Source organism: Micromonas commoda, chromosome 7, assembly GCF_000090985.2.
Source record: "Micromonas commoda chromosome 7, complete sequence".
NCBI lineage: Eukaryota > Viridiplantae > Chlorophyta > Mamiellophyceae > Mamiellales > Mamiellaceae > Micromonas > Micromonas commoda.
Window position 1 is genome coordinate 409,262 of NC_013044.1, and position 17,596 is coordinate 426,857.

Consider the following 17,596-nt stretch of genomic DNA (forward strand, 5'->3'; position numbering starts at 1 on the left):
TGTTTGTTCGCTACGTTCCATCGATACGACTGCGCTACGCGTCTCCATCTCTAAGCGCTCCCTCTCTCTCTCTCTATGTAACCTCTCTACGCAACCTCTCTACGCAACCTCTCTCTAATCTTACGTCAACCTCTGACTTTTACCAGTATTTTTTCTGTTCGCACCGGATTCGGGTGTCGTGCAGGGCGCGGAGCATCCGTCCTGGCTCGTTCGTGATGACACCGCTGACGCCGAGGGCCAGTTGCGCGCCAAGCGTCGCCTCGTCGTCCACCACCCAGCTCACCACGTGAAGCCCCGTTTGTACCGCCGCTTCGTACCACCTCGCGTCGAACCCGACGCTCGGCACGATCGCCCGCACGATGCCCCCTCCAGATGCTTCGTCGTGCTCGTTCGTTCCCCCCGTTGAGACGCGAGACAGGGCGGGCACGGAGCGGTGCGCGGGGTTCTCGTCCCTCCGCCCGAGGCCCACCGCCACGCTCGGACGCTTCGTTGCCAACGCTGCCAACACCGCGTCGTCCTTTCCGCCGTCGTACACGTACACGAGGACCCTGCCGCGCAAGTTCAAGTCATCCGCGAGTGCAACGAGCCGTACGGCGTGCGCCGGCGCGAGGGCGTCGCCCTTGAGGTCCAGGCACAGCACGGGACCCGTCAGCGGCGGCGCGGCGGGGCGACGTCCGCGACGGCGTGGGCTGACGCTCGTGATCTTCGCGAAGGAGTCGTCGCCCCGCCACCAGTAGGGCCGCGCGTCCGGTGCGGTGGCCTCGACGAGGGACGCGAAGTGCGCGATGACGTCGTCGAGGGTCGGGAACCCCGCCTCGTCGGCGCCAGCGTCTCTGGCTCGCGCGAGCGTCATCTCCGCCGGGCGGGCGCCTCCCGTGGCGTCGGCGAAACGTTTCGGGTGCGTCGCGAGCATGACGCCGTCGGAGGTCAGGACGCCATCCACGTCGAAGCACGTGATGCCCTCGTGCCACATGGCGGTCATCCCGGCGAGGGACCCGTCCCTCGGGGGCGTCGCTTCGTCGGTGCCGTCGGTGTTCAGTGGGAGGCTCGACATCCCTTTGAGCTGATGCGAGCAGATCGATACCTCCTGCGCCGAGCTACACTCCGGGTCCGGACGCGCGAGGCCGGAAGAAAACCGAACCGAGGTGACGAGCGCGTACGCGATCCACGTCGCCGCGAGGGTCGAGGCGAGCGCCAAGGCCGCGGGTCTCCTCCTCATCGCCCGGGCCGCGACTGTATCGGGTGCCCACGCGGGCGATGTGTGCCAAACGTGCTTAACCGCAAACAAGAAGAGGTCGCCTGGAATCTAAGTGTCAACTGTATCGACATGCGTCGTCCCATGTCGCGGATAAATGCGGATCTGACAGGACAGATAGTCTGAGGGGGTGTTTTGACTTTTTCATTTTATGCGGGATATTTCAGAGTGGCCGCCAGTGCGCGCCCTGAATCGAGTTGGAAACACACGACGTGCCACCATCCACGTTCACTTTTCGTGCGTCACGTTTTCACGTTTTGATTGATCGGAGTCGGTCGGTCAGACTCCTGTCGCGCCTACACCGGCAGTCGCGATGGGCGCGTGCATGAGCAGCCACGGGGCCGACCCCGACCGCCCCAGGTCGCGGGCCAAGCTCCGGGAAAAGAACACCCTGCGGGGCGGGGTCAGCAGCGGCGAGGTTTCCATCCTGGCGGAGGCCTCCGTCGGTAACCTGGAAATCGGCGCGGAGCCCGGGCACCCGCTCGAGCACTACGACGTGCTTGACACCCTCGGCACGGGCGGTTTCGCGGTGGTCAAGCGCGTGCGGGATAAGAAGACCCTGGAGACGTTCGCGATGAAGATCATCAACGTCGAGATGCTGCAGAACGTGCGTCGAATCGCCAGCGCTTCCTTCCATCGACCCGAACTTGGCCCCGAACAGCGCTTCTTTGATTAACTCTTCTCGCGCGATGACCACTGACCGGAGTCCCGCCCCAATTCGATCCGCGCAGCCCGACCATGGCAAGACCGACGACGAGCGCGCGAAGGAGATCATGACAATCAAGGAGGTCATGTCCGAGATCCAGACCCTCCGCAAGCTCAACCACCCGTCCATCCTCCACCTCAAGGAGTACTACGTGACAGAGGCTGAGAACCACGTGTACGTCATCACCGAGGTTTTGTACGGAGGAGCGGTGCTGGACGCCATCCTGAAGATGAAGGACGAGCGATACACCGAGGCGGAGGCCAAGGTTGTGGTCCGGCAGACGCTCGAGGGCATCGACTACATGCACTCGCACCTTGTCGTCCACCGCGACTTGAAGCTCGAGAATCTTCTGCTGAAGCAGCAGGACGACTTGTCGTCCGTGGTCATCGCGGACTTTGGCCTGGCGAAGCGGTGCAGGGAGAAGACCACGAGTAGCACCACGTTGGTCAAGGACGGCGAGTACCTCCCGCACGCCAAGGGCGTGGACGACTCCGCGGTGGGCACGCCCGTGTACGCGGCGCCCGAGGTTGTCGAGCAAAAATCTTACGGAGCCGCCGTGGACATGTGGTCGCTGGGCATCATCGTCTACATCCTGGTCACCGGCGCCATGCCGCGGGACCTGTGGAAGGCGGCGTTGAAGTACGGCAAGGTGACGAAGGAGGACTTCGGGTTCGACTGCTACGAATGGGACGACGTCTCTGCTCACGCCAGGGATTTCGTGGTGAAGACCTTGGTGTACAACCCGAAGAACCGGATGAGCGCGAGGGACGCGCTGAACCACCCTTGGATGAAGGACGTGACCAACGTCCGCCCGGCGCCGCTGCGCATCAAGTCCAAGCTCCGGGACTTCGCCAAGGGCATGAAGCTGCCGCTGAGACGGTACGCTCCGGGTGAGTTTCTGATCAAGCAGGGTGAGCGCGCCAGCGACGAGGTTTTCCTCATAAAGTCGGGGCGGGTCGACATCATCGTCAACGACCGCGAGACTGGCGAACCGGTGAAAGTGGCGACGCGAGAGGTTGGCGAGTTCGTCGGCGAGATCGCCGCCGCGACCGCGCTGCTGGAGAAGTCACCGAGCGGGAAAGGAAAGGGGCCGGAGGACGCGGCTGCGGCGGGGCCGAGGAAGTCGATATCCGAGCCCGATAAGGAGTTCCTCGAGGGTGGCCGCGCGAAGAGCACGTTCGCGGGCGCGATCAGCGCGAGGATCGCAGGGAAGAAGTGGGTGGGTCAACGACGGACCGCGGACGTCGTGGCGGCGACGAAGGTGGAGTGTCTGGTGCTCGGGAAGAAGGAGATGCAGTGGGCCATCACCCACGACGAGGCAATCAAGTCCGAGCTCGAGAAGGACATCCGCCGGCGGCGCATGCAGACGCAGATGACGCTCTCGAAGTCGATCAAGCACAGGGACGTCGTCCCGGAGGTCAACTAGGGGTGAGGATGTCGATCGCCTGAAGGTTGGGACACGCGGCGGCCGCCGCGACAACGAGCATTCGTTGTGGTTTTGGGTTACTTTACCAGAAAAGAATAAAGTTATCGTTTCAATACTGCCGCACGGGACGTCAATCGCTACTGGCTACTGGCTAACGCGTGGTCGACGCGGGGTTTGCACTATTCACTGGCACTACAGCATCGGAGGCTGCGGCGGGGGCTTTCGTCCGAAGTACTGCCGCTTCATGAGCCTGTTGTGGTATTCGTGCGCTTCCTGCATGCTGATCTTCCCGTCAGCCACCCTCTTCCCCTTGCTCTCGCCCCCGTCCTCGACGAGCTCCCCTTCCCTCACCACGAACGTGCCGCCCTCGCGCTTGTGCCTCCCGCCCTTGGGCGTGACGATGCGCAGGTACCCGACCCTGGCCACCAGCTTGCGCAGCAGGTCCAAGCGCTTGGACTCGTCGGTCTCGGCGGCGTGCGCGCGGATCTCGGTTCGCGCCTCCTCCAGCATGGCGTCGCGCGCCGCGACGGGGCTCGAGCGGCGGACGACGTCGACGAGGTCGCGGTACGCCTTGAGCACCGCGCCGCGGTGACGCGCGGCGGCGGACGCGACGGCGTTCGGAGACGACATGCCGCTGGCCCCCACGACGGAGGTGCGACACGAAGTGAATGATGAGTGGGCGATCCGCGGACGTCGTTCCTCCCTGTCGTCAGATCCTATCAGACGCGATGGCGCGTGGTGGGAGCAACGTGTGCGGGTTCTCCCTGCCCACGGTTTGCTTCGTCCTCCTCACCGGGCTCGCCGTGTCCGTGACGCGCGGGGGAAGATGGCGCGTCGGCCTGGGGGAGAGCGACGTGGTCGAGGTTGAACCGTCGCCGGCGCGTCCCTCCCCGCCGTCGCCCGCGCGACCCCATCAAGGATCGACGCCCCCCGCCCCCACCGATCCCACCGAACGGGGCCTGAATGTCGGGTCGCACAGGGCGCGATGCCTGTCGGGGGACCTCAGCAGAGGCGACTGGGTCGCGTGCGATCGCGCCGCTCACGCCGTCGCGGGGTGCGACCCCGCGGGAGGAGGAGGCGGCGACCGCGCGTGGGAGTTCTCGCCCCCGGCGCGAGAGCTATGCGAGGCGTCGAAGATCGATCGGCACGAGTTCGCGTCGATGCTCGCGGGCGAGACCGTCGCCGTCGTGGGAGACTCCGCCGCCAGGATGGTCTACGCCGCGATACTCCGCCTCGCCGCGAAAGACGCCGACGCGTGGCGCCTGGACACGTCGCAGAAACACAGGGACTGGACGCATCAGCTGGCATCCGACGGCGCCGTGGCGACGTTCGCGTGGGCGCCCTTCGCGCAAAACGTGACGTCGCGCCTGCGAAACCTGTTCGAGGGAGACGACGCGCGGGGACAGGGACGACCGCCTATAGCGCTCGTCATGGGCGCCGCGCTGTGGCACGAGCTGCACGTCGACGATTTAGGGGAGTACGGGGCGGCGCTGGCGGAGTTAGCGGATGCGCTCGCGTCGCCGAATTTGGCGGGTAAGGTGATGGGCGCCGGCGAGTCTCGACGGGGGGGTGCCGAGGGTGCCGAGGGTGCCCTTTCGGGTGCCCTTTCGGGTGCCGAGGGTGGATTCGCGGACGAGAGCGCGCGGAGGAGGACCGTGGCGTTCTGGCTCACGCCGAGCCGCACGGTTTCGGCGAAGTTCACCGACGATCGCAAGCGCGAGAGGATGACGCCGGAAAACGGCGACGCGTACGCGAGAGTCGCGACCGAGTCGCCGCTGTTCGAGCGGGTCGCGCCCACGGGCCGAACCTTCGTCGTCCCGGTGGACCTCGGAACCATCACAGCGTCGTGCGGGGCTGGGTGCACCGAGGACGGGATACACTACGCCCCGGCGTCTTACGACGCGGCGGTGCAGATCATCGCCAACGCGCTCAGAGCCGCGTGGACTTGAGCACTACGAATAGTTAGCACCACGATGTTTGAACCCTTAGCCGACAGACCGCCGAGTGACGACGCTAAGATCTCACGTACAACCCGTCGGCTACAGCCGCGAGGTATTATCCCCGTCGGCGCCGTCTTGCCCCTCACCCCCCGCCCCCGCCGCCGCCGCCGCCTCCAGCTCCGCCGCCAGCTCCTCCGCCGGCTTGAATGCGAACCTCGCCCACGGCTCCACGGAGTACTTCCGCTCCTTCCACGGCGGCGTGAACGGGAGCGCGAACGCGTGCATGTGCAGGTGGTCCACGCTGTTGAACGGCGGTATGTGGTACCCGAACCGCGTCTCCAGGTCGGGTTCATCCGGGAAGTCTCTCGCCACGCACTCCTTTCCAAGCTCGAGCATGCGACGCGCGAGGGCGGCGTCCGCGGGTCGCAGCGCACTCGCGGACGCGACGTGCGCTCTGGGACAGACCAGATAGTGCCTCCGCGCCGCCGGTCGCCAGTCCCGGAACACCACCAGCTCGTCGTCCTCGTGCACGAACGTCCCGTCGTCGACACCCGCGCGCTGTCGTCCGATCTTCTCGCAGAAGACGCAGGTGCGCGGGCGTTCCTCGCGCGATGCCTCGCGGACCCAGCCCCACCGCGTCGCGAGCTCGGTGCCCCACGCGATGAGACCCATGGTCGTGACGACGCCTCGCGCGGTGCCTCGCGCGTTACGCGCCGGCCGGTCGGTCTTGGGATCGAAAGGCGGGTGCGACGGTCAGCCGACGACCGCCTCCTCCGGGAAAACGGTGGACAACGAGGGACGAAGGGGGTGGTGGGCACCTCTCACCTTTGCCGAGCGCGGGACGCGACGACCCGCTACGTACACCCGAGATGCGACGGCCGCCTCTGCGCGCGCCACTCCCACGGCCATGCACGGGCTCCCCCTCGCCTCGCGTGCGCGTTCAGACGCCGGCGCCCTTCGCAGTGCCGCGCTCTCGTGATGAACTCGCACCGGACAGTCTCACCGAGGCGGCTCGGAGCCAATCAGATCGCGAATCCGGCCCGCGGATAAACCACCGATTAAAAAACCCGCCGACGGGCCCTCCGTTCCCACTGCTTGAAGCGCGCCGGACCGTCACCCTCGGACCGTCGTCATCGCATCGACCGGCCCCAGAGCGTGGATCCACACGCCGCGTCTCGATAGCAACAACCTCGCGCGCGTGATCGCCGCGAGCAACACGGAGGAGGCGTAGTTTTCCGCAGCGAAAAGGGTGAAAAAATGGCCCAGCCCGGTGATGAAGACTACATCCCGCGCCGCAAGGCGGACCTCCAGGAGCCCCGCGCGATAACCTACCCCACGTGGGAGTACGAGGGAATGAACGAGCTCAAGTCCGAGATCAGTGAGTCACCCAACCCTCATCCATCCCCGGGGGCGCGTCGGCGCAAACCACCAAATCCCTGAAACCCTGATTGATCTCCAACCGCCCCGCACGCGCGATTGTGACTGCGCTCCAGTGCGGTGCCGGGCCGATTCCGCCCACCCCGGTTCCGACGCTGACCCGTCCTCCCGACCCTTCGCCCGCGCAGTCGTCCGCCGTAACATCTGGTACTACCGCGACCGCACCGGCCTTCCCCGCGGCCCGATGGACATCAACGTCCTCCGCAAGGCGTACATCGGCGGCATCATCGACGGCAACACGCTGATGTGGGGCAACGGACTCGGGCACTGGGTCCCGCTGCGCAACATCCGCGGGATGGACGGGAACCTCACCAACCCCAAGGTTCTCTTCCTCAAGTGGATCCACGACACGTTCATCATCACCAAGGCCCAGCGCCGGGAGAGGCGCAACGAGCTGTACCGCCAGGGGCTGGCGAAGTCCCCGGTGATGAACCACGACGAGGTTCGCGAGTGGAAGAAAACCCGCGAGGAGAAGCTTCGCAGCGGCGAGGAGGCGCTGATGCTTTCGCTGACGCTCGCGATGCCCCTGGGTAAGGAGATCGGGAGTCTCGGCGCGAAGATGAAGAAGGCGTTTCGCGGGAAGAAGGCGGAGAAGAAGGAGGAGGAGGGCGTGATCTCCGCCTAAGAGGGGCCCGAGGAGGGTCCTTTCGTTAGCGGGGGGGGACGCATTGGGGGGAAACGGCGGAGCATAAATTTATCGTCTCGGGCGCGACGAACTCGACGCGCCCGCGCGGGCGACCGCGCCGCCGAGTTTATCTAATAACCATGGCGAATATTAACGTCTTAAGGCGATGGTACTACCATCCGATTACAAAATGATCCCTCACTAGTGCGGCTAGCACGGCGCCGGCGAAGCGCCACAAAACAGAAAAAACTTTTCCGTTATTTTTTGGCAATTCCCGGTTCGTGACGCGGGAACGCTCTCTTTCGTGTCTCACGTGGTTTCGTGTTCCTCCTTGAATGGCGCGTCCTTCAGGCGCCAATGTCCATCCGTTCTTCAGCTCGTTTACTGGGCGAGCAGGTAGATGCCCGTGGTGGTGAGCGTCGTCATCAGAGCCTCCGGGACGTAGTGCATGGGGTAGATGACCTTGAGCTTCTGGAAGATGTTGTACTTGGCGTTGAGCGGGTACATGAAGGCGACGATGATGGTGGAGACCACGGTGTACTGCAGGTCCTGCATCTTGTACATCGCGTATGCCATCGACAGCATCGGGGCCGCGCTGCCGCGAGCGACGAAGAGCGCAATTGCCGGCGTAGTGGCTTTGAAGTGATCGGTGATTATTTTCGCGGGCATGAAGAGGAACTGCAGGGCGTAGGCCGCCATCACGAAGGCCACGGCGTTGTTGTAGTTCTCGGGGGTGAGAAAAGACATCGTTGATTGGGTGTAGGGTGAGTGGGGTGTGCGTGCCGAAGCAAGTGGGAATGAGGAGGCGAAGAATGCGACGCGCGTTTTTAACGCCTCCTCTCGTTCCCCCAGCGGCCGAAATTTCGTCACCGATTTGTGTGGGGAAGTACCCACGGTCTGTAACCCTTGCTCCGAGTCTCAGTCAGAAGTGGCCGTTGAGGCGGTGCTGAAACGCATTTGGATGCGAAAATTTGCTCGTCGTTTTTTTTCCGAGATGCCGTTGTCCGTTGGCACTCTGGAGCGCGCTCTAGTCGATGGTAGCCGGCTATCGACGCAGATACATCGACCCGTTCGACTCGCGCCGCTCCAAAGCGAGTCCCGACGCGGTCATCGGCGAGGCCTTACAGCGATACATGGTCTCCACAGACTCCGTCCCGAGGAGCGCCGCGAGGCACAGGAAAAAGTCAGTAGTTGGCGGCACCGGATCTCGGTCGTCGTCCTCCTCCTCCGTCGCGTCCGTGACCAAGGCGAAGAGCACGTCCAAGGCTTCTCGTGAGGACGTGGCCGCGATCGGAGGGAGCGTGGGGAGCGTCCACGCGGTGCTCGCCAAGCGGAACGCCAAGAGGCTCAGCTACAGCACTCCGACCTCCTCGTCTCGAGCGCCCCGGGACTCGCGGACCGAACCCGAGTCCCCGCCGGGCGCGTCCAGCGCGGAGGAGGACGTCGCGGCAGTGGATCGACCGCCGAAAGGTCCAGCCACGCCCCCGGCCGACGCATCGGAGACGAACATCTCCCTCGAGACCGACGTCCTCGACGTCACCGAGCACCCGCTCTCGGAGCAGTCGCTCACCGGATCACCCGCGACGGAGGAAGAGATCGACCGAGAACTCATCCACGACTTGAACCTCGCGCCCAAATCCCCGCCGAACATCCGACACAGGCGCACGCGGTCCAGCGAGAACGCGATGGCCACCCCCGTGGGCTTCGGGGAGAGCGACGGCGAATTCGGCGGCGTTGGATCCACGCCCGCGTCGCCCTTTGGCGAGCGAGATAACAATGACAAATCGTGCTCGCCGGTCACGCAGTTCCGCCGCTCGCTGCTGGCGCTCAAGGGCCTCGGTCTCCAGGGCGCGGACGGCGTCGGGGGGACGAACATGGGCGTGGGTATGGGCGCGCACACGCCGATATCCCCCGTGGTCCGGGACATCATCGAGTCCACGGAGGAGCAGGAGGCCGCGCAGATGCGAATCTTACTCGAGGAGAGGAGCCGAGCGAGGGAGATGGTGCAGCGGCTCGAGCGCGATAAGCAGATGCAGGCCGAGCAGCTGCGCATGATGGAGGAACGCATGGAGCAGAGCGAAATGACGGAGGAGGAGCTCCGCGAGACCGAAGCCGCGCTACGACGCGCGCGCCGCGAGGTGGAGACCTTAGCCGCCAGCAAAGAGGCGCTGGAGAAGGAGCTCGACTCGCAGCTCTCGCGCGAGGAGGAGTGGAGCCGCCGACTGAGGGACGCCGAGTTGGCGGGCATGTCGTCCACGGAGAAGGCGATCAAGGAGAGGGACGAGTACGCGGCGAAGGTGGAGGCCCTGGAGCGGGAGCTGGAGGCGACGCGCGCCAGGGAGGTCAACCAGCTCATCGAGGAGGCCAAAGCCGCGCCGCCGGATCGACGACCCTCGCGGGGAACCCGATCGAAGGCGGCGCACACGCACACGTCGAAGGCCACCGGCGCACGCGCCGTCGATGCCAACCTCGGGGGCTCGTTCGCCGCCCCGGAGCTCGCGCCGTTCGTCGCCGCCGAGGTATTCGAAGCCGAGGAGCGGGAGGTGGAGACGGCGGCTACGCCCCCGTCGAGGAAGCCGCGAGCGCCGACGTCGATGTCCCGCGGGTCGCTCGTCGCGATCGTCGTCGCGATCGTCGCCGTCGCCGCCGCGGTCCTCCTCTCGCCCTTCGCGACGTCGATCTCGTCCGTCGCCGTCGGCATCGACGCGTCCTGGTGGAGAACGCGCGCGGGCGCAGTGTTGACGACGAACGCTCTGGAAAACGCTCCGGAGGTTTCGCCCGGATTCGCCGCGGCTCCGGCTCCGGCTGGGGCACCCGCGGCACCCGTGGAGGCGACCGCGCGGAAGTGGCGGCCGAGTGGCGAGAGCGAGCGAGGGAGGGAGGACGAGGCCAATAAGGGGTTCGACGACGACGCCGTTCTGGAGGGTTCTGGAGAGGTTCTGGAGAGGGACGCGGTTCTGGCCGCGGCGCGGGCGGCAAAGGCTCGGGACATCGCCGAGGCCAGGGCCAAGCAGGAACAGAAGAGGAGGGAGATGGAGGAGCTCAAACGAAAACTCGCCGAGGCTGAGAAGATGAAGCAGGAGCTGGAGGCTGCGACCGCGGCGAAGGCCAAGCTGGACGCGGAGGTCAAAGCGGCGGCGGAGGCCAAGGCCAAGGCGGCTGACGAGGCAAACGCAAAGGTAAAGGCGGAGATTGCGGCGGCCAAAGCTGCCAACGCGAAGGCAAAGGCGGAGCGCGAGGCTAAAGCGAAGGCTGATGCCGAGGCTGAAGCTAAAGCTGCAGCCGAAGCTAAGGCGAAGTCTGATGAAGAAGCTAAGGCCAAGGCTGATGCGGAGGCCAGCTTGGCTAAACTTTACGCCGAGATGAAAGCAAAGGCTGAAGCCAAGGCGAAAGCAAAGGCTGAGGCTGAGGAAGCCGCAAGGACCAAAGCTGCAGCCAAGGCGAAAGCCGAAGCTGAGGCCAAGGCGAACGCTGAAGCCGAGGCGAAAGCTAGGGCTGAAGCTAAGGCGAAAGCCGAAGCTGAGGCCAAGGCGAAAGCTAAGGCTGAAGCTGAGGCTGAGGCGAAAGCTAAGGCTGAAGCCGAGGCCAAGGCGAAAGCTAAGGCTGAAGCCGAGGCTGAAGCTAAGGCGAAAGCCGAGGCTGAGGCCAAGGCGAAAGCTAAGGCCGAAGCTGAGGCTGAGGCCAAGGCGAAAGCTAAGGCTGAAGCTGAGGCGAAGGCTGAAGCTAAGGCGAAAGCCGAAGCTGAGGCCAAGGCAAAAGCCGAAGCTGAGGCCAAGGCGAAAGCCGAAGCTGAGGCCAAGGCGAAAGCCGAGGCCAAGGCTGAAGCTAAGGCTAAAGCCGAGGCTGAGGCCAAGGCAAACGCTGAAGCTAAGGTGAAAGCCGAGGCTGCCGAGGCTGAAGCCGCCCAAAAATATCGCGACGCCCAGGAGGCTGCTGGGGAGGAACCCGCCGCCAGGGCCGAGATCGACGCCGACGAGGCCGCCATCACCAAAGCCGAGTCCGACGCCAAGGCTAAGGCGGACGCGGAGGCTTCAGCCGCCGAGAAAGTTCGAGCCGAGGCGCAAGCCGCAGCCGAGGCAAAGGCCGAGGCTGAGCGCCTCAAGGCTGAGGCCGAGGCAAAGGCTGAGGCTGAGCGCCTTAAGGCTGAGCGCCTCAGGGCCGAGGCCGAGGAGAAACGCGCCAGGAAGCTCAGGGAGGACGCGTCAAAGCGGCAGGAGGAGGCTGACGAACGCGAGCGAAGGAACGGCGCCGACGCGGACGAAGCTGAGGAGCGCTCGTGGGAGGCGGTGATCAAATCCGGTTGGGACGCGTGGCGCAAGATGGGCGGCAGCGACCGACGCGCGCGCCTCAAGAGCGCGGCGCGAAGGGCGGAGGGCGCGGTGACGTCCTCGAGGCAGGGTCGCCAGTCCTGGGTCGCCGCGGAGAAGCGGCACGGGGAGACGGTCGTCGCCCTCGAAGGGGTGGACGGCGGCGACGCCGCGGAGAAGCAGCGGCTGAGGTTGGAGGCGCACGAGGTCGAGGCGGAGGCGAGCGGGAGCAAGCGCAAGTGGGACAGCCTCAGGCAGAAGGCGGCGGGGGCGGTGACCGCGCTGGAAGCCGAGCTTCGCGCGATAGGACACATGTGAGAGGGGAGGAAAGTTTACTCATACGCGCGTGGAAATAAAGTTTTGTCCTCCACCTGACCAAATTCGCGGGAGGGCACGTCGAAGCTGGCACGCGATCACAGCCCGAATCCAGCCGATCAAGAAATCCCGCCAAATGAACAAACCGGGCATCGAAGGGACCGGTCGAACGGCGGCGGGCGGGACACACCCGCGCACGCGGGGGAGTCGTCGAGACTCTGATCGCGCATCCGGTGACCACCGTCGCGCCTCGCCGCGGCCCGGAAGCCCGGGGAAGCGCTCGAGGCACCCGGAGCTTCCCAGGCGACGCGCCCCGCCGAGGGGGGGAAAAGACTCGCCTCGGGGCTCTTTTTTAGTCTCGGACGCGACGGGAACGCGGGCGGGGCCGATCTGACCGAACGCGCAGGCCGGGGGCTTCGATGTTTGCCCAGATCCGCGCGCGCGAGCTCGATCCCACCGGCCGGCTGGGCCAAGCCGCGCGCGGCGGCGACCCCAGCACCTCGGGGCGACGCGCGGACCCGTCGTTCGGCTCGCGCGTCGCCCCACAACACGACCCGGACGCGTCGTCGCTCGATCGGTCCCTCGCGTCGTGGGCGGAGGCCGACTCGCTCAGCAACTGCACCGCCACCTACAGCGAGCTTCGACCGGCGCCCAGGTCGACCATCGCCGCCGCGTTCTCCCCCGACGGCAGGACCCTCGCGTCGACGCACGGCGACCACACCGTCAAGCTGATCGACTGCGCCACGGGCCGATGCCTGGCGACGCTGGCGGGACACAGGCGAACGCCATGGGTCGTCCGGTTCCACCCGACCAACCCAAACGTGCTGGCGTCCGGCTCGTTGGACCACGAGGTGCGGCTGTGGAACGCGAGGACGTCCGAGTGCGTGCTTCGGTTCGATTTCGGCAAGCCCATCGCGAGCCTGGCGTTTCATCCGGAGGGGGACATCCTGGCGGTGGCGTCGGGGCACAAGCTGTACACGTGGAGGTACGCCGCGGCCATGCGCGCGGACTGGGAGGCGCGCATCGACGGCGACGTACCTCGTGGTGACGCCATGGACGCCAACGCCGTGCATGCCTCATCACGCGAGGGAGGACTCAGGGAGGACACACGGGACGACGCCGGTGGAAGCCGTTGGACCGCATCCGCCGCGTACGTGGGCGGGTTCCCGTCGCGATCGCGGGGCACCGTCGCGGGCGCGATGGGTGCCGAGGGTGCCGAGGGTGCCGACCCGGACGCGCTCGCCGTGCCGTACATATCGCTGCGAACCAGACGGAGCCTGCGGGCGGTGCACTTTCACCCGCACGGCGCGCCCATGCTCCTCAGCGCCGAGGTTAACGAGACGAGCGAACACGACACAGCTGTGCCGCCGCTTCGAGCGGTGACGGCGCCGCCGCCGGCGGGGGAGTGGGAGACGGCCTACGCCGCCGCGTCCGCCGCGGCTGCCGCGGCGATGGGCGGGAACGGGGGCGGGCTCGGCGGTGGTGGTGGGCACGGGTTGCCGAGTAGGGGTGCCGAGTCCGGCGCCGACGGGGGCGGGTCGAGGACGACGTACATCGCCGCGAGGTCGAGCAACCCGGGATCGCCGACGCTATCCTCGCGGCCCAGCGCGGACGCCGACGACCTCGACGAGCTCGCGAGGCTTCGCGTGCGCTCGCCCGCGAACAATGCGGAGGCCATGGACGTCGACAACCAACCCGGAGGCGAAGACACTCGCGGGGGCGGGGCGAGGAGGTCCAGGTCATCGCGAGGAGGCCGGCTGCCGACGACGGCTCGGCAGCAGCTCTTCCAAACGCCGGGCGCGTCGACGAGCACCGCCGCCGCCGCCGCCGCGACCGCGGCGTACCAGAGCGCGCAGAACGCGCGCGGGCTCCGCGTCCTGGACCCGGGCGCCCCGACGGATCAGGCGTCCCGCGATGCCGCCGCAGCAGCCGCCGCCGCCGCGTCCGCCGATCGCGCCGTCGACCAGCCGTGCACGGTGAAGCTCAAGATTTGGCGCTACGACAAGAAAAACCCGCTGGCGCCGCTGAGCGACGCGAGGCTGGTCATACCCCACGCGGTGCTGTGCAGCGAGATGGGCGCGCACTTCTCCCCGTGCGGCCGTCTGTTGGCGGCTTGCGTGGCGTGCGTGCCCAAAGACGCGGAGGACCCGGCGCCCGGCGAGCCGATTCCGCGGCTGGTGTACGAACTTCGCGTGTATTCGCTGGAGGAACAAAACTTTGGGGAGGTTCTCGCCGCGAGATCAGTCCGCGCCGCGCACTGCCTCACGTCCATACAGTTCTCCCCGACGTCCGAGCACGTCCTGCTGGCGTACGGCCGGCGGCACAGCTCTCTGCTTCTCCTCGTCGCCGACGGCGGTTCGTGCATCACCGTGCACACGATACTCGAGGTGTACCGCATCGCGGACATGAGCCTCGTGCGGGTGCTGCCGTCGGCGGAGGACGAGGTGAACGTCGCGTGCTTCCACCCGGCGGCGGGCGGTGGGTTGGCGTACGGCACGAAGGAGGGTCGCCTTCGAATCCTTCGGCACGATAAGCCGCCGCCGAGGTCGGCGTCGAAGAGGCCGATGGCGATTGGTCGGTGCCTGGAGGATGAGCTGCTCGAGGTTCTGGACTGGAGCGGCCTGGACGCGGACGCGGACGGGCTGCCCAACGGGAACAGCGGGTCCGACACGGACTGACGCGGTAGTCGACGATAGCCTCGATGAAACAAGCGCCCGTTTGGTAATCGTTCGACGCCCGAGCGTTCGTCTCACCCGGCTCGCCGACGCAGACAGCTGGACGAGAATCTTCAAAAAATTTACTCTGCTCAAAAAAAATCAACCCCGTCACCTCGATATTCTCGGTCGTTGCTTCGGGAGCGTCACACGGCGACGCGGCGGCGACGCGGCGGCGCCGTCATGACCTTCACGTATCGCCTGACTCCCGCGTGGATGAACCCGCCGTCGCCGTCGCCCCCGCCGTCGCCGCCCGAGCCGAGGTGGTGGGACCGCAGCGGCGTCGTGAAGGGACGGGAGGAGGACCTGGGCTCGAGCGTGCTGCTCTGGATACTCCTCGCCATACCGGCGCTCCTCCTGCTGCACTGCTGCCTCGTGCGGGGCTGCTTCTGCTACGACGACGTGGAGAGCCCGCGACGGACCCGGGGAAGGCTCCGCGCCAGGCGCCGCAGGCTCAGGCGCGACGACGACGACGACGACGACGATCCGGAGGACCCCGACGACAGCGACGTCAGCGACGGCGACTCCGTGGAGCCCGTGTCGCCCGCCGCCTGGGACGGGCCGACGCGGTCGCATCGCAGCGGCGCGCTCGCGCCTTTCGACGCGCGCGCCGCGCACCCCGCGACGTTCACCGACGACAACATCCACGAGTGGCGCGCGCTCGCGATGGAGCGAGCGCGCGCCCGCGCCGGCGCCCCGACGCGGCCCTCACCGCTCCGGCCGACGAACGGCGGAACGACGCGACAGGCGCGAACCCGTTCGCACCCCAACGGCCACCGACGCGTATCGCCCCGCTCCAGGAGCGAAAACGAACTCGCCGACCTCTCCAACCCCGACGAGGACGACGACCGCGAGCCCGGACCGATGTCCGGGAGGGCCATGGCCACGCTGCCGCGGTGCTTCGTGGGAGACGCTCGGTGGCGGGGACTTCGAGGCCTCGCGCCGGTGGGGCAGTCAAACGAGGGAGTCGAACAAGGCGCCGCCGCGACGACGACGGACGCCGCCGCCGCCGCCGCCGCTGAGGCGTTCGAGGACGTCGAGATGTGCCTCGTGTGCACCGACGATTGCGAGCCCGGCGACGAGCTCATCGTTCTGACGTGTCACCACTCCTTCCACGCCGACTGCATAAAGCGGTGGCTTAAAGTCAACGCGGTGTGTCCGGCGTGTCGAGCGAGGGTGACGCGGGTGTCCGGGCGGGAACGCGCGGCGCTGTGGCGGAGTCGGTGGGGCTTGGACGACGAGGGGGATTGGGGCGGGGACGGGGTTGGGGATCGCGGGGGTGAAGGTGAGGAGATCGTGGTCAACGTGGTGGGGTGAGTCGTCTCGCGGGCGAGCACCCGGGGTTCGTTGCGTTTTGAGGGTCAGAAGCATTCTTAGTTGTTCTGGATGCTTCATTTGATGAAACCGTCGACCGTGACGTGGGCGACGAATTCATCAAATGAAACATCTTTGGCTCAAAACGCAACGAGCTCGAGGGGTTCGGGCGCGGGACGTCGCGCGGGGGGGAGGTTCGACGAGCTGGGTTCTATGCTTCGTGGCGACAACTCCTGCTTCTCCGGTGCAACGACTGAGCCAAAATGCTCTGTTTTGCTTCCACGACGAAGCAGCAGTCGTTGCACTCGAAGCAGGAGTCGCCGCCGCCGACGCACCAGCTCGGCGAACCTCCCCTGATGGCCGACCGGCGAAGCAGCGGATGCGCGTAGTTGGCTGCAAAAATCGTCTCGAGTGAGAGAAAATTCTGCAAGTCCCATCGGCCCATTCCAAGCGATGATTTACACGCCGCCTGGCTCGCAAGTCCCCGTCGCGTCAAACGTGACTGGGTTCCCAGTCAGCGAGTGGCCGAAGATCCTCTCCCGCGTTCAAGGGCGATTTCCCGGTATTTTTCCCGAATAATCGCCCTCGACTCGTCATCCTTGGTTCGATTCGCCCAGTCATCGATCAAGCTCCCGCGACTCCGGCTTTTTATCCCCTGCCGGGCCGCACCTTCAGCCGCGGGATCAGTTTGGACCCCGCGCGCGTGGTGCCTGGCACGCGGCGTGTGTTCGTTCGAACTTCCTTCGCACCCGGTAGACCGTCCGAGCGAGGGAGAGCGCGCGACCGGCGGGGCAAGTCCTGCAGATTGCGAAGGCTCCCGGACGTGAGCACGAGGCGTCCGCGTGGGCCTCCCTCATCAACGACCAGTTTTCTACTCCCGAGGGGTGGACCGATGAGCGAGGCTAGCGGCGGCGCGACCGCCATGGACACGCTCGAGCGCAAGTTCGCCATCCCCGAGAAGTCCGGCGACGCGGGCGAGGCGGATTCGCCCGAGCAGTCCGGGGTTCAGACCCCGAAGCACGAGTACCAGAGCGGGTTCAAGAGACTCCGCCCGACTGGCTGGGAGGAGGTGGAGGGGTCCGAGCACGGAACCGGCTCGGGGGAGGATGACGAGCTGCCGGGCACGTCCGTGGGCTCCATCGAGGCGACCGCGGACGAGGTCAGGTACCTTCAGAACCGTACCAAGTCCGCGTGCTCCCAGCTCGCGGACATCATCGTCGAGCTCCGCAGGGAGAGGTGCGCCCTCCGCCCGCCGCGACCCCCGTCCCATTTTTCAAAAGACCAGTTCGAAACCCAGGCTTTTTTTCAAAGCCGAGCGAGATCCAGATCCCGCTCGTCACCGCCCAGGGTTCGACCCTCAGACTGATCCGATCGTCGTTTTAAACCTCCCAGGGGATGGTCCGCTGACAAGGACACCAAGACGGCGCGAAAGCGCGAGCTGCTGCAGCTGCTGCGATCCATCCAGAGGTGCGCCGCTCCCCCTCGTCCACACGAAAATAATCCTCGCCAGCCGCGGAGGGGAAAACACGCAGATCTGACAGATGAGACTTTCGCATC

At 66.3% G+C, this 17,596-nt stretch overlaps 10 protein-coding genes across 10 annotated transcripts; 6 read left to right on the top strand and 4 right to left on the bottom strand.

Annotated features, from left to right (window-relative positions):
- Nucleotides 1-139: 139 nt before the first annotated feature.
- MICPUN_59907 (predicted protein) lies at nt 140-1,219 on the bottom strand (the record flags this gene model as incomplete). The annotated part of the gene is made up of 1 exon (XM_002503822.1): nt 140-1,219. The coding sequence occupies one exon, from the start codon at nt 1,217-1,219 to the stop codon at nt 140-142; it is 1,080 nt and encodes a 359-aa protein (XP_002503868.1).
- Nucleotides 1,220-1,568: 349 nt separating this feature from the next.
- On the top strand, nt 1,569-3,424 carry MICPUN_59908 (predicted protein; the record flags this gene model as incomplete). The annotated part of the gene is made up of 2 exons (XM_002503470.1): nt 1,569-1,862; nt 1,987-3,424. The coding sequence occupies 2 exons, from the start codon at nt 1,569-1,571 to the stop codon at nt 3,385-3,387; spliced, it is 1,695 nt and encodes a 564-aa protein (XP_002503516.1). The 3' UTR covers nt 3,388-3,424.
- A 155-nt stretch (nt 3,425-3,579) lies between these two features.
- On the bottom strand, nt 3,580-4,017 carry MICPUN_59909 (predicted protein; the record flags this gene model as incomplete). Its single annotated transcript, XM_002503823.1, has 1 exon — nt 3,580-4,017. One exon carries the CDS (start codon nt 4,015-4,017, stop codon nt 3,580-3,582), a length of 438 nt encoding a protein of 145 aa, XP_002503869.1.
- A 98-nt stretch (nt 4,018-4,115) lies between these two features.
- Nucleotides 4,116-5,336, top strand: MICPUN_59910 (predicted protein; the record flags this gene model as incomplete). The annotated part of the gene is made up of 1 exon (XM_002503471.1): nt 4,116-5,336. One exon carries the CDS (start codon nt 4,116-4,118, stop codon nt 5,334-5,336), a length of 1,221 nt encoding a protein of 406 aa, XP_002503517.1.
- A 90-nt stretch (nt 5,337-5,426) lies between these two features.
- MICPUN_59911 (predicted protein) lies at nt 5,427-5,999 on the bottom strand (the record flags this gene model as incomplete). Its single annotated transcript, XM_002503824.1, has 1 exon — nt 5,427-5,999. The coding sequence occupies one exon, from the start codon at nt 5,997-5,999 to the stop codon at nt 5,427-5,429; it is 573 nt and encodes a 190-aa protein (XP_002503870.1).
- Nucleotides 6,000-6,584: 585 nt separating this feature from the next.
- On the top strand, nt 6,585-7,389 carry MICPUN_59912 (predicted protein; the record flags this gene model as incomplete). Its single annotated transcript, XM_002503472.1, has 2 exons — nt 6,585-6,705; nt 6,821-7,389. 2 exons carry the CDS (start codon nt 6,585-6,587, stop codon nt 7,387-7,389), a joined length of 690 nt encoding a protein of 229 aa, XP_002503518.1.
- A 381-nt stretch (nt 7,390-7,770) lies between these two features.
- On the bottom strand, nt 7,771-8,136 carry MICPUN_101387 (predicted protein; the record flags this gene model as incomplete). Its single annotated transcript, XM_002503825.1, has 1 exon — nt 7,771-8,136. One exon carries the CDS (start codon nt 8,134-8,136, stop codon nt 7,771-7,773), a length of 366 nt encoding a protein of 121 aa, XP_002503871.1.
- A 287-nt stretch (nt 8,137-8,423) lies between these two features.
- Nucleotides 8,424-12,014, top strand: MICPUN_59914 (predicted protein; the record flags this gene model as incomplete). The annotated part of the gene is made up of 1 exon (XM_002503473.1): nt 8,424-12,014. The coding sequence occupies one exon, from the start codon at nt 8,424-8,426 to the stop codon at nt 12,012-12,014; it is 3,591 nt and encodes a 1,196-aa protein (XP_002503519.1).
- Nucleotides 12,015-12,430: 416 nt separating this feature from the next.
- Nucleotides 12,431-14,689, top strand: MICPUN_101389 (predicted protein; the record flags this gene model as incomplete). The annotated part of the gene is made up of 1 exon (XM_002503474.1): nt 12,431-14,689. The coding sequence occupies one exon, from the start codon at nt 12,431-12,433 to the stop codon at nt 14,687-14,689; it is 2,259 nt and encodes a 752-aa protein (XP_002503520.1).
- Nucleotides 14,690-14,908: 219 nt separating this feature from the next.
- On the top strand, nt 14,909-16,042 carry MICPUN_101390 (predicted protein; the record flags this gene model as incomplete). Its single annotated transcript, XM_002503475.1, has 1 exon — nt 14,909-16,042. One exon carries the CDS (start codon nt 14,909-14,911, stop codon nt 16,040-16,042), a length of 1,134 nt encoding a protein of 377 aa, XP_002503521.1.
- Between the last annotated feature and the right edge of the window lie 1,554 nt (nt 16,043-17,596).